The 14926-nt window shown below is 39.3% G+C and overlaps 3 protein-coding genes across 3 annotated transcripts; 1 reads left to right on the top strand and 2 right to left on the bottom strand.

Annotated features, from left to right (window-relative positions):
• Window positions 1-540: 540 nt before the first annotated feature.
• Window positions 541-2951, top strand: B0T23DRAFT_181532 (G2/mitotic-specific cyclin-B). The gene is made up of 4 exons (XM_062833082.1): window positions 541-939; window positions 1035-2318; window positions 2384-2522; window positions 2579-2951. Exons 1-4 carry the CDS (start codon window positions 928-930, stop codon window positions 2689-2691), a joined length of 1548 nt encoding a protein of 515 aa, XP_062690387.1. The 5' UTR covers window positions 541-927; the 3' UTR covers window positions 2692-2951.
• Window positions 2952-4458: 1507 nt separating this feature from the next.
• Window positions 4459-6329, bottom strand: B0T23DRAFT_181498 (uncharacterized protein). Its single transcript, XM_062833081.1, has one exon. It carries the CDS (start codon window positions 5849-5851, stop codon window positions 4880-4882), a length of 972 nt encoding a protein of 323 aa, XP_062690386.1. The 5' UTR covers window positions 5852-6329; the 3' UTR covers window positions 4459-4879.
• Window positions 6330-8102: 1773 nt separating this feature from the next.
• B0T23DRAFT_181478 (uncharacterized protein) lies at window positions 8103-9058 on the bottom strand. The gene has a single exon (XM_062833080.1). The coding sequence runs from the start codon at window positions 8613-8615 to the stop codon at window positions 8262-8264; it is 354 nt and encodes a 117-aa protein (XP_062690385.1). The 5' UTR covers window positions 8616-9058; the 3' UTR covers window positions 8103-8261.
• Window positions 9059-14926: the final 5868 nt, after the last annotated feature.

The following is a 14926-nucleotide window of genomic DNA, read 5'->3' as shown; positions in this document are numbered from 1 at the left end:
AAGTCTGCATTTCTTCGGCAGTACAACCTTTTCGACTTGCTTATTCGACAACGGCATCCTCATCTTTCGACAACTTAGCAAGGCAGAGAACAGCGAGACGTGCGTCTGACAAAAGCCCATATTGCACGGCGCGTCATCACTTGTTGTGGTAATTTTGTTCCCTTTCCGGTGTTTTGGACTTCAAAGGTTCAAAGCCTCGCTGCACTAGTGACCTCGAAGGGCACTACTTTGCCCCAGTCCCAGCACGTCCGATCGGGTACCTGGGTGGGTGTCCACACGCCCGCTCCGTCCACTGGCACTCCAGCCCCATCCACTGGGCTGCACTGGCACTGGCACCTCCACCAAGACCTCGCAAAAACAAGACTCCCATTCTTCTCTGCCTCGTAAACATCATACCTCCCTTTCCCGTCCGCCAACTAGCATTCCCACTCCGCATCACCTGGACTCGCGAAGGCCTTTGCCATCACGACGGCAACCCTTGGCCGCGATCAGTCATCTTTCCGGACGTCGCCATTGCGTGCTTTGCCCCGACCGTCGTCACCAATTGGGCAACATTCCCGACCAACAACAGCACATCCTTCACGGTCTCAGCCAACCTTCTGTCGCGGGACCCAGGGTTGATCTCCGGCTTCAACAACGTGCCGACAGCGATATCACTGCCGACCGCCGGTGTCCATTCTTCCCGACATCTTTGGGCTCTGTAGTCGGTACGTCTAGTCTCATTGACTGTCCGTGTTCACAATTCCCTCGCCGTTCGCTCGTCGTTCGCGTCAACCCTCCCTCCGTGACAGGGATCGGTCTTTCGATAAGACCCAGTCTCTCCACCTCGAACTTCGCCAACAACGAAACACCCAAATAGCTAGCTGACCTCCCCGTCAGTAGACACATTTCACATCAATTTCTGTGCCAGCATAGGTTTAGGCGAGAATGCCGAATCTTGTAAGTTTTACTGCACAGTTGGCATTGTCGTTCAATCATGCAATTGGTTGTCCACAGCATGCTATGCTTGTACTAACTCAACCCCAACCCTGCAGCGGACGAGGAACCCGCGTTCACTCGCGAACGAAAATGACGAGAACAGTACAGCAACCACGACACGTATGACGAGGGCCAAGGCGGCCACTCTCCATGTCGACGAATTGTCCATGCCCGCGAAAACCATGCAGACCAAAAAGACGACGATTTCGACAACCACCGCCGCCACTGCCGCTCGCACTGTCGGTAAGCGGAATGCACTGGGCGACGTCAGCAATGTCACCAAGGTTGAAGTTGCGGGAACGAAGAAAGCGATTGCGAAGCCCGGCCTAGTTTCGAAGGCGGCCCAGCCGAGTGGCATCCAGAAGAAGACCACAACTGCTACGAGCCGTACTGCGACTACTGCCCGCCGCGCGTTATCCAACAAAGAGCCCAACAAGACGGTCGGCCCCAGTGCTGGTGCTGGCACCATTCCCGCCAAGCGCAAGCCTCCTCCGTCCACATCCAAGCTCGCCCCTACCAAGGAATCAGCACCTGTTGAAAGTGAACCGGCCCGCAAGAAGATCCACGTCGAAGAGCCCGAGAAGAAGAAGGTTCCCAGGACTGAGGCCAAGGAGAACGATGCTCCCTCCAAGGCTGCGAAGCCGATGGCCGAGCCCCCCGCTCCCGTCGTCCGCGATGTCGTCCCTGTTCAGCCAGTGTATCCGCCAGGTGTTAAGGACCTTGACACTGAAGACCTCGAGGATCCTCTTATGGTCGCCGAGTATGCGACGGAAATTTTTGAGTACCTCCGCGACCTCGAGTGCAAATCAGTGCCGAACCCTCAGTACATGAGCCACCAGGACGACCTCGAATGGAAGACTCGTGGCATTCTCATCGACTGGCTCATTGAAGTTCATACTCGGTTTCACCTGCTGCCCGAGACGCTGTTCCTTGCCGTTAACATCATCGATCGTTTTTTGAGCGAAAAGGTCGTCCAGCTCGATCGTCTTCAGCTCGTGGGTATCACCGCAATGTTTGTTGCCTCCAAGTACGAGGAGGTCCTCTCCCCCCACATTGCCAATTTTCGCCACGTTGCAGATGACGGCTTTACTGAAGCTGAGATCCTCAGTGCTGAGCGTTTCATTCTATCGACCCTCAACTACGACCTTAGCTACCCCAACCCCATGAACTTTCTCCGCCGTATCTCCAAGGCAGACAACTACGATATTCAGTCCCGTACCCTTGGCAAGTACCTGATGGAGATCAGCTTGCTGGACCATCGCTTCATGCCTTACCGCCCCAGCCATGTCGCTGCTGCTGCTATGTACTTGGCACGATTGATCCTGGACCGCGGAGAATGGGTAAGTTATACAGATGGATTTCTAAACTCGCCATATCATCCTGTGGCTAACACTCATGATCACAGGACGAGACTATCGCCTACTATGCTGGCTATACCGAGGAGGAGATCGAGCCTGTATTCCATCTCATGGTGGACTATTTGGCCCGTCCCGTTATTCATGAAGCATTCTTCAAGAAGTATGCCAGCAAGAAGTTCCTCAAAGGTATGTCAACCAACCGGCCTTGCTTGTCTCGTAATCTTATTCTGACATCTTCTTAGCCTCCATTCTTACTCGGCAGTGGGCCAAGAAGAACGCTGTTCTCTATGGCGTTGTTGACGCCGAGATCTCTCTTGACAAGCTCAAGGACCGCCCCGTTGACCAGCTGCCTTAAGCATGTTTTGGGTGCATCTGCGTCCACGGGCTAGCATTTGGGTTCTGGCCCATGCAATGTTCTCAAAAGAGGCTACGACGCGGTTGGATCTCGCTAGCGCTTGACGACATATCATGAAGTTATAGATGACGGTATGCCTTTTGTCTCTGAACCCAATGGAGACCGCGTTCGTCCAATTTTCCTATTCTCACCAAAAAAAAAAGCATCCTATCACCTGCTTGATGCACAGGGAGCCGGTTCTAGGAAACACGGCGAGGGTTAATCACCTGGTCCGCGCCGATGGGCTGGCTTTTGTTTTTCCTTCATCTTTCCGGCATGGCAGGTTTTTGTTTTGCACTGCTCCTTATTTACACGCTCAAACTTTTCTTTGCGGTGGCGCCAGGTGTCAAGGGAAATCAGGGAGAGAGGCGTAGAGGTATCTCTTTATTTCATGTTCCTCCGTGCAGAGAGGGCCTCAAAGGTATGGTTAGGTTGCGGTTTCTCATTGTTTACCCCCATGGTTCGGCACGGAAGTTATTATTACTGTTCTGTTGCTGCTGCTCTCTCCAGATATCGGATTCTGCGCAGAATCAAGCTCGGTGCATGGTGTGAATGATACAAGGAGAGAAGATGCATGTCAGTTATTGTGTGGTCGATATGAAGAAACGGCTTTAGCGAAAGAGAAAACAACAAAAACGGTGATCCACCGGGAGGCAAATGAACGCATGTCGTGGGAAGATTCCTGACGGCACAAGGGGGGAAAGTACTACTGTACATACATACATTCTGACGGATTACAAAGTCCTCATTTGAATGGACTGATTTCCAGTTCGAGGCACACGGAATGGGAAGCATATGCATGAAGCAAGTGCCTGGGCAAATGTGATTCTTCCTTGTGGTTGTAATGATCATGAATGTGAGGTGTTCTCAAGATGGAATGGATCAAGGTTCTAGTGTATACAGTAGCGATACCCCAGACTTTATCGAGGACAGATGATGATGATAGAACAATAATGTTAGCGAATTCGTAATTAGTTAAACGGAAGAGAAGGCCAGATGTCCCGTCGAGGCTGTAGTTGCGAGTGTCCTTGCCAGTTGGAGGCGTGACATTCCAAAGCCAGGCAGGCTCTAAACTGAAACTATTCTGGCCGGTTCGGAGATTGTCTCATTCCAGTGTGATGAAGATGCTTTTATTATTTTGAAGACTGCTGGGCTGGTTAAAGCTCTTGGGAACTATTTCGAGGAATACTCGACTCCAACCCTCCAAATCCAACCGGCCCTCCTTAACGCTCCGGCCAGGTTCTTCGTGTTGGCTTGGATTTTAGTATCTCTGTTTAGAGTGTCCCGAGGCACTGTATCTCCAGGCTTGGTATCATTCTCCAAGGCGCTTGGCTTTTTTGGTTTCATGGCTTTTGAGTTCCCTGATCTTCAACCTCCCGGTCTTTGACTTCCTACTCTGAGACTTCTTGGTCCTCGACCTCCTGGCTATCTACGTTGTTATTTGTGGCCTCTTGGTTTTGTAACTTTCTGGTTTGAAAACCGGTCATTCGGAGCTTGAGCCGATTCTCCGGCTCAATTCTACTGTAGACGAGCTTTCGTGGGCTGTTAACAGTATGTCCAACTGAAAGATTCTGGGCTATGGAATCTGTGGCCTTAGTTCCGTCTGGTTGAACGGTGCCAGGTGCACCTTCGGGCTTGGTATCTGGGGGCTCTGTAGGCTCAGTTTCGACCTTCTTGTGTTCCGACGCTAACCATTATGCCCTCTTTTACAAGGTGATCATAAAAGGTCAATTGGTGATGCTGTTAAAACACTTTATGGAAGTACGAAGTGAGTCCAACGAATGAGGCTCATGAGATGGATATATAATGTACAGATATAACGAAGTGATTCAATTATCAGTTTTTTGGACATCGTTTACTATAAGGTAGTGGAGTCGACAAGGCAATTCCTCGATAGCAGCACGGTGTTACCTGCTACATACTCCATGCCGTATGCAGTTCTCTATTCTGGAAAAGAAAGAAAGAAAGAAAGAAAAAAAAAAAAGAAAAAAAAAGCGATACATCTCCCTCGAGGCCAATATCTTGACCCATACCTCGTGTTTATCATCAACTGGCTGCCGGAGCATTTGCATCTCTACAATCCACACATGCCACCGTCCCAGAGCTCATTTCATCATCCTGGGGGACCTCCACACCCCCCTTCCCATCATCAGTGCACCGCACCAACCGAGGCACGCTGGCCAGCAGTCATGTCCGTCGAGCTATGTCGACATGATACGTGCCGTCGAGAAGTCATCATTCTCCGCTTGGCTGCCCTACACCTAGAGACAAAGCTCCTAACGATGGCCTGATGAATCGGTTGCTTCATGACATCGCTGGGTCCGAAGGTTGGGATCATGGATGCGTCTGCAATGACAGACCACTCATCCGACGCGAATCCTGCTGAGTCGGTGGTCACCACCATGTCTACCACACTTCTCCTTGTCCCTCGTGGGTGCTGATAGGAAAAGGGCATGCGCATTGTCGACATGTTGGCGTCGAAGTTGATGGGCCCGCTATCCCGTCGCCTATCGTTCCAAGAAACCATTTCCGTGTCCTCGAACTCTTCCACTGTCGAAAAGGCAACGTCGACCAAATCAAAGCCAGGGGAGAGGGGTGTTGGCGCCAAACTGTCGCTGCCATCTTCGTCTGAGGGAACTATCAAGATGCTGCTGGGTACCGTGATGATCTTGGTAGACGCGGACGGTGTGTACCCGTCATCGTCTTCTTGTCGGCTTCGCTTGCGGGACCGTAGCGTCCGCGAACTGACTCTCATAGTAGCGCGGAGGGGTGTGGGCGGTACTTCGCCGGGCCTTCCCAGGGATCGCTCAACCGCCACACATCCGTTGGATGCCTTGGGGGTTGTTGTTGTTGTTGTTGTTGTTGTTGTTGTTGTTGCTACCAGATGGTTGGCCATAAATTGACCAAGCTCGGGAGCGAGTCCTGCGTCGGCGAGTCGGGTCCTGAAAGAGCAGGGATCATATCTTTTGGCGAGAGCCACGATGGGGGTAGTTGGTACCGGCGACTCTACTGCCCTTCTCTTGTCTTCCTTCTTGCTTCGGACCCTTTTCCGGGACATGAGGCGCCTAAGTCTACCATTGATGCTGTCGGGGTCTTGGGAGGTGGTGAAGGGAAGCGCCATGTTTGCTTGAAGATGGATGAATGCGATCCTAGACTGATCTAAGGATCTCGTGAATTCGTTCTGCTGAGAAGATGGTGTTGTGGGCCGACGTGACCGAATGATGTCCGCCGAGGTGTTATCCTTGATTCTGCTGGCTGCAAGAAGGGGTATATTGCATTACTCAAAGGCTTGAAAGGGTGCTGAAGACGTGCTGAAAGGTGCCGGCACCTCTACTTTGGAGCTGCTGTCGTCCCGGTGTTTGCTTGCTGCGTAACTGTCTAGAAGTACCTAATCTGAATGAGGGACTGTTTGGCTCTGCGTATCGTCGTATCCAGGCTCCTGGCGGCAGGCGTGGCTCAGCAAGCACAGCTATGTGCCTAGCGTAACCGTACGTCTCCAGCTGCCTTGTGATGCAGTAAGGTTTATGCCGTTAAGAGAAGTGACCAACGCCCGGTGTGCGACCAGCGCTCCTTTGTGCGTAGAGGACCAGAGCTCTAAAGTACAGGACTTGAAGCTATGTTCCTGCCTTCAGCCGAGAGGCTTGGTGGGTGGATGATGGAGAGGGAATGAGAGTGGAAGCTTCCGGATGAAGCGGTGACCACAAAAGTGCAAGTGCAACTGTCGACTTTGTTGTTCCCGATCACTCACTCTTTCGTTAGGCCAGGCGACCCGACGTCATGGAGCGTCAGACGAAACGTTCGACTGGTGGCAGCTGTCTCCCAGCAAGCTCCGTGCGACGGAAGACGGAAGTCAAATGGAAGGCAGGCGGGAAAAGAGCTTGAGGCGGAAGGTGAAGCTGCACAGAAGCTTTCGGGACATGATGTCTACATCCCATGGGGCATGCGGCTTGCTTCGTGCCGACACGCGTCTCTCTTTAAATAACAAGGCGACATGGGGGCACCTGTAACCACTCGTGCCCCCACATGGGAACGTCTGGACCAGTGTACGACGCTCTTATTAGCCTTGACAAGTTGACATGCTGGAACACAGCTTCACCTGATGCCGAGGAGGGTGTGGGTGGGTAGGTAGGTATGTTGCGCTGGTGAGTAAAACGTCCGAGTAAGGACCAAAAAGTGGAATGACACGAACCATGTTGAGCTTGGTGCCCGACCGACATACTACCAAACAAAGTGACCACTCGGCTTATTACGGTGTGAACTGGACTACAGTATTGAAAGCACCCCCAGCAACAAGCGGGAGGCGGACCACACAGAGGCGGCAAAGGCGCTCAGGAAGTTGCAAAGTTGTAAGAACAGCTTTGATGGACTCTGAGGTGTACTGCGTAAATCACGGGCCGGGCCTTTCGCGTCACCGCCTTCCCGTCGCTGGCCCCCCCAAGGCTGGGCAACTCTGTAGCGAATCCAAGACGGCCACATGTATCTGGGGGAGATTGCTAGCTTGCAAAGTAGCACCCCAGTAGTCAGCAAACCCGCGTGCGTGTTGACTGCGGATGCCTATCATGTGGCTCATCGTGATCGTGCAATGGAGACAGACCGACCCTTCCAATTCTTGCTGCTCCGTACTTTCCCGGGCAAGTCAAGAGATACCGGAGCACGAACCAGAGATCGGGACCGAAGAATGGGTCTAGCAAGCCGGACATCGGTACTACGATCCGAGACCCACATCGGGCCCCATACCGGTAGATCAGCCCCGCTGCTCCACAGTCGACGGACCCACGGGAACGCAATCCCGGTTATCAATACCACTTCTGTCCATCAAGAGTCAGGACAAGATATCTGAAACAGCCTGAGACATCCCAAGCATAAAACAAGCATCCTGTAGTGAGTTGGCAGAAGCAGTACAAAGGTTCTCAGCATGGCAATGAGGCATTTTTTCGGGGGGGGGGGGGGGGGGGGGGGGGGGGGGTTTATGTGTCGACTTTCATTCGAGACAAGTTATTGTAAGTTGTCAGAATTATTTGACAGCATGACTACCATACGTAGTCTACCAAACGACATCAACTCATCAAAAATATCGTCACCAAAAAAAAGGACCAAATAAAAAGAAACAACAAGTAGAGGAGTCCAAGATCCGTAAAGATAAGACGCCGCTCGAAAAAAAAAAAAATTCGCCCCTAGTTCCGACAATAAAGAAGCCTGCTGATTCCAGACCATTTTCAATATTTGCAGCGAGAGACAAGAAACAAAGCCCCAACGTGAATATATAACCTCAACGCCGGGTCGGTATCCCTGTCAAGTCAGTCGGCCATCAGCCGCCGACGTCAAGTTCCCAATACCTATTTTCCTTTCCCATCCTTATTCCCATTACTCCCCCAATTTGACATGTCCTCATTTTCCTTCCTTCTGTCTGCCAGAGCTCGCGAGGGTCGGGGTTCTTTCTTTCTTTCTTTTCCCATTAACGTCACATCGTTCCTTTCTTGGCCGCCTATGCCCCAGTAGTAGGTTGATGCATGCCTGCTTCACCGCCCTTCTCAAAAGGATCGCATCTGCATCTTCTCCTCCAGACTGCAAAAGTACATATCGTCCGTCGGTCTTGGCTCCAAGACATTTGTGAGCTCCTTGGGGCCGGCCTTTTCTTCCTCCTCCTCGGGTTCTGAAGGCACCAATCGAATGCCGAACAAAGAGCTCATGTTGCTGCCGGCGCGGTTGAGCGTGCTGCGGCTGGCCGTCGAGCTGGTTGGCGATACGAGTCTTTCCACCTCGCCGTCTGAGCTGCTAGTCCGGGACGAGGACGACGATGAGCGGGACCGGCGGCTGCGCAAAGAGGTACGGAGACCGTGGGGGGTGAGGCGAGCGGCAAGGGAGTGGAAGCGTGAGTTGTGCATTTTGAGTGGTTGACTGAGATGTGCGGATGTTTTTTTCGGTTCAGGTTGTTGCTGTCGTTGTCGTCAAAGAGTGTGGAGTAACCCCGGTGGGTACGGTGATGTGTAGAGCGAGCGATAGGTGTGCTGAGACTGAGCAAAATCGTTTCTCTCAAGTGTTCGGAAGTCTTATGAAGCTGGGTTTCTTGCTGCTGAAAATGACTGGCTTGTTATACTGGGCTGGGCCGCAGATAGATTTGAAACCCAAATAATACTAAAAAGAGAGTAATGTGACAGAGACAGTTACGAAAGAACAAGAAGCCGGCTCTTGGTTCGTTCTTTTTTTCAGTCAATGTACGGGAGACGGGAAGGTTGAGAACTGGACGGCGAGCTTGAGCTGACGAAGTAAAAGGGCAAAAGCCGGACTTGGAGCAGAGAAGTGGGCGAAAGTCTCTTTAAAGTAGACATCAGCATTGATGACCGTCTTGATGGAAGTGCAAGGGTACCTAGACTTTCGATCCGTCACCTGGAGCCGGGAAGTCGCTCCCAAGGGGGGGTGAGGGTGGTCCGGTGTCGTCGACGTGCAATTGCTCCCCCCGTTGAAACATTGCACAGAGATGAGTGGCAGAAAGAGAGAAAGGGTCCGGGAATGCCAAGGGAAAATGGAAACCACTACTACCCTGCCTGACTGTCGTCCACCCGAGGGACTACCTAAGTAAGTCGCAAGGGGATAATGGAAAGGTTAAATCGGTCATGCATTCCATTTCATGAAACAGGACCAACGGTTCCGGAAAAGAAGGTGATTGTGATGCAAGGAGACGCCAACCGTCAACCAAGCCAACAGCCCAGACTCGACTCACTACGAGAGCACAAATCACCAACGTAAGCCATGATACCAACAATCGGTTATCTTAGGTTTGCGAATCGTTGATCATCATTGGGGTTTTCGAGCTCTCTTGCTTATTGCGATTCAGTGCCTGTGGGGAGCCATGCACAGATATGGGGAAGACCGTGGACAAGGACGAGGACGGGGATAGCCTTGAAAAGGACAGGTGCCATCATGCAATGGAAGTCTGGCCAGACCGAGGACCTACCTCACCTCACACATGCCCTCGACCTCGGCCCTCAATCGGAGCGCCAAGAAGGCGCCAAGACACGCCAAGACTGACCTCGGCCTTCAATCGGAGGACTTCAACGTACACAAAAATGAGAATTGGTACTGTGCTGTCTTACCACAAGCTAATATCAATAATATGATAATGTATACTTATTTAGGTTTAGCTTTCAAAAACTTAATTTTCTACAATCAGTTTCTAATATATTAAAAATTAATTTCCATCAAGTACGTAAGTATATAGTATTCTATTTACTTCTTACCTTATATATTATATGAATTTAAATATTTGAAATAAATATTTAAACCGTAAATTACTTTTTAATATATTTCCTAATATATTAATAATTAATTTATATAAACTTTGAATTTTATATAAATATAAATATTCAATATACTTTTTACAAATATAAATTCATTTATAATTTACTATATAATATATTATAAATGAATTTTATATTTCTTTCTACTTAATATATTATATTAATATAAATATTGAAGATAACTATTAGGAATATAAAATAATTTTTAATATATTATTTAATATATTAGAAATTGATTTATATATACTTTGAATTTTATATAAATATAAATATTCAATATAATTATTATTAGTTTAAATTAATTTATAATATATTATATAATATATTATAAATTATTTTTCTTTCTCTTTCAATTTAATATATTATATTAATCTAAATATTTTAAATAATTCTTAGGAATGTAAATTAGTTTTTATTATATTAATTAATGTATTAGAAATTAACTATATATACTTTGAATCTTATATAAATATAAATATTTAATATTAATTTTCTAAATATAAATTCATTTATAATAATATATTATATAATATATTACAAATTAATTTTCTTTTTCTTTCTCCTTAATATATTAGAAACTAATTTATAAATACTTTCAATCTTACATAAGATTCTTTTTACTTAATATAATAATTCTAAGTGTAATTCTATATATAGTATATTATTAATATTAATTATATTTTATTTACTTTATACTTTATATATTTAATTAATATAAATTTTTTAATATAACTATTAAATTTGAAATTGATATATATTTATTTTAAATCTTATATAAATATGAATGATTAATATATTAATTCCGGGCGTAATTTGATATAGACAGTATTATATAATATAGAATAGTTTATTTTTTATTTATTTAATACTTTATATTATTTTATATATATAATATAACTATTAAAAATATAAGTTACTTTTAATATATTTCTTAGTATATTGTCAATTAATTTATACTTACCCTAAATTTCCTATTTTCACAAATACTTTATATAATTATTAAAAATATAAATTAATTTATAATATATTAAGTAATATATTTAGATTTCATTTTTTTTAATAAATAACTCTATATTAATTATTATACTTTTAACCTTAAAGTTTATGTTAAGATTATTTTAATATAATTATTAGCTATATAAATCAATTTCCAATTTATTAATTTATATATATAAAATTGGGCTTATATTAATATATAATTCTATAGTATATTCATTTTTGATTATTATATATTGCTATTAATATAAATATCAAATATACTTATTATATATATAGATTAATTATTAAGAAATCAAAAAGTATATAGAAATATTCATTGGAAATTATTCTCTATATAGTAAAGAGGTTTATATTAGTTTCATTACTTTAAAACTTATAAATAATCTACTTATATTTATATTAAAATTATTTTTAAGAAATATTAATAAGTATTAAAATATATTTTTAATAAAATGAATAAAATCTAGTTCTATATATTTATTAACTTCACGTTTATAGTATTTCTATTTTTTTATTTAATTTAATAGGATTATTTATTATTGTAAATTTTAATTTAATATATTTAATTATATAAATTTTAAATTCTTTATCTATAGCTTCTTATCAAATTCTTAGTATTTTTGATATTATTATCTAAATATAACAAATTAGTATAATATTATAAATTGTGTATTTAAAATCTTCTATTACTATTTTAATTCTATTTATATAAAAAGAAATATCTTTATTTTAATAAATAAATAGAAAATATTTTATAAGAATATAAATAATTTAATATAATAGGCTTTAGAACTAAGAAATTAAATTCAAAATATAATAGAAATAAATATAATTAATATAATTTTAATATAAATTACTAATATATAGGAATACTTTTAAAGAATTAAATAAATAAATTATATTTGGTATTAAAGGATTATTTACAATTTACCTTTTAGAATGAAAAATTTAATTTAAAAATTCTTATATATATATAATCTTTAAAAATCGACTTTTATTTCATTTAATAATATATAATATTATATATATATTTATATATATATTTTACTATTTTATATATATATATATATTTATCCTGGAATGGATTTTATTTCTATTTAATATATAAGACGTATATTATATCTTTGAATATATATAATATATAGCTTGAAGGTTTTTATTTTTCATTTGAATTAATCCTGGATTATTCAAAGATTAGTTGAAAGGGAATAATATAATTTTATTACTTCTCAATTTGAAAATTCACTTGCTTTTATTAAAAAATAAATATATATATATATATTATTTCTATAAATATATTACATATTACAAATACTATTATATAAATATATACGTGATGGAATTAAAATTATATACCGCCTTTGGTAGAATCTATATATATAAACCCCCTCCCCCCCCCCCTTTTTTTTTTGAAATTCTTCCCTCTTTTCTTCTTTATCCTTCTCTTCTAAATTAGTGTACGTATTACCTTTTCTTTAGATTTTTTTTAGAAAATTTTCAGATTTTTTTCAGATTTTTTTTAGATTTTTTTTTTAAAAAAAAAACTAATATTGATGGTAGTAACTAATTCGAAATTAATTAAGAATTTATCTAGGATTAATTCGGAACTAATAAAACTAATATAGCGAATAATTATTCGAAAGAAACTACTTATATTACCTATCGTCGCTTAATTTAGCGTTTTACTAATATCCTACCCTTTATATTTAATAATATAAATTTAATTTATCTATTTATAATTAGTTTAGAATTAGTTTCTAATTGATCCTTAGGCTAGTAAAGTTTAGATTAATATAGGCGAAATCTTCTACTATTTCCAGAAGCCGAACAGGGTTATATATAGTAACAGTATAAGTAATACTTATATAAAACTAATTTGGAACCAATCTTAGATTAATATAATATTAATTCTTTTTTTTAGTATAATTAGGGCTTAATATTGAACTTGAGAAAGTACGTCGGTAAATATTAAATAGAGGATAAAATATTCGTTGTAATTAAGAAGAATAGTATTAACGGTCTGATTTTTATTGAGAATAAGGACTTTATTAGTAAGTAATTAATTTTAAATTAATTTTTAACCTATTTGAAATTAATCTTAAATAGCCTTCTATTAGAACTTTATGAAGGTTATTAGCGACTATAAGGTTAATAATAAATTTGAAACTAATTTTGGATTAGTCCTTTTACTTTTAGTTCGCCCTCCGAAGGGTAAAGTATTAATTAAAAAGTATAATAATTTAGAGGGTAATAATAAAAATATTATTAAAGTCTTTAAGGAAGATATTATTACCCTATTTCTTTTTAAGAAGGTTAAAATATTTATTATTTTAGAATTGTTGTAGAATAAGAATAGTTATGTAAATATTTTGAATTAATCTTCGACCGATTGTAAATTAGTTTAGGATTTAATTTGGATCGATATAGCCTTTTTATTATAAAATAAAGATTTATTTTTTTAAAAACGTTTATAAGGAGTAAATTAGTATTAACGATAAGAAGATTTGGGTTTGTTTTGGTTGTATTAAATTTGGTATTTAATGTAAGTTTATTTATAATTTATTTTAGATCTATTTAGAATTAATATAGGATTAATTTAGGTTTTAGAGTGTAGTATCCTCTTGAAGACGAGGAGTAGTGCGAAATGTGGTTGCCCTATCCGTTTGATGCGGAGCGTGAGGATAACCTGAGTATTATGTTCGACGAGTCTGCTTAAGAAGTAAAAAACTTTTATTTTACTAATTTCGAATCGGTTATAAATTAATTTAGGTTTAGTCCTAGATTAATCCCTGTATATTAATTCTTAATTATAACCGATCGAATTTAATTATACTATTATTCTATATTATCTTCTAAGTCTTTATTTCCTAATACTATAATAATGATAGGAAGTTTTTTTTAAAAAAAACTTTTAGGTTTTTATTTTTATAAGAAAAAATATATAAATATATATAAGAATAATAATAGTAAAAAAATAATATAAATTATATTTCTTTTAAAGAATAGAATTATTTTCTATTAAAATAAAATATATATATTTAATAAAACTTTGAAAAAATCAAAAATTATTATAAGATTTTTAAATATAAGATATATATATTTGAATTGTATAAGTAATATAAAGTAAACGATAATGAAAAAAATAATATTTATAAATTCTTAATTAATCTATAATTAATTCTTGTAATATAATAATATTATATATTTATATTAAAAATTAATTAATTTTATTATTTTTATTTTACTTCCTTCTATATTATTAAAGAATGTTAAAATATTATAAGAAAAATAATAATTTAAATAAGAATAAAATTATAATTATTATTAGTATATAATATATAGATATATATATATGGAGACAATTAATATTTATATATAAATATAATTTTAATAAATTTATATTTATATATAAATATTATAAAGTTTAAAATACTTTATTCTTATATAATATTAAATAAATTTATTAATATAAAACTAAATAATTATATATAAATCTATAATAGAAATGTAAAAATTAAAAATAATTTTATTATAATTAATTTAAAAATTTCTTTAAATTATAATAATATATAAATAATACATTCTTAATATATTTGGAATTAATTATAGAAGAGTTGTAATAAATATAAATTCTACTTACATTCTTATTAAAACTTCATTTTCTATATTCTATAAATTCCAATATATTAAATTACTTACGTATTACTTTAAAATATATTTCTTTTTTTAAAAATACTATAATATAATTAAATTTTAAAATAATTAATTAATAATATATTTTGTATAATAATAAAAGTTAGTATATTTATAATAATTTCTAAATGTATTTCAAATTATAGAAAATATAGAATATTATATTCTTATATAATAATAAATAATTTATTAATATAGGACTAAGT

Source organism: Neurospora hispaniola, assembly GCF_033458365.1.
Source record: "Neurospora hispaniola strain FGSC 10403 chromosome Unknown B0T23scaffold_6, whole genome shotgun sequence".
Taxonomy (NCBI): domain Eukaryota; kingdom Fungi; phylum Ascomycota; class Sordariomycetes; order Sordariales; family Sordariaceae; genus Neurospora; species Neurospora hispaniola.
This window is presented reverse-complemented; position numbering and strand designations above follow the sequence as displayed.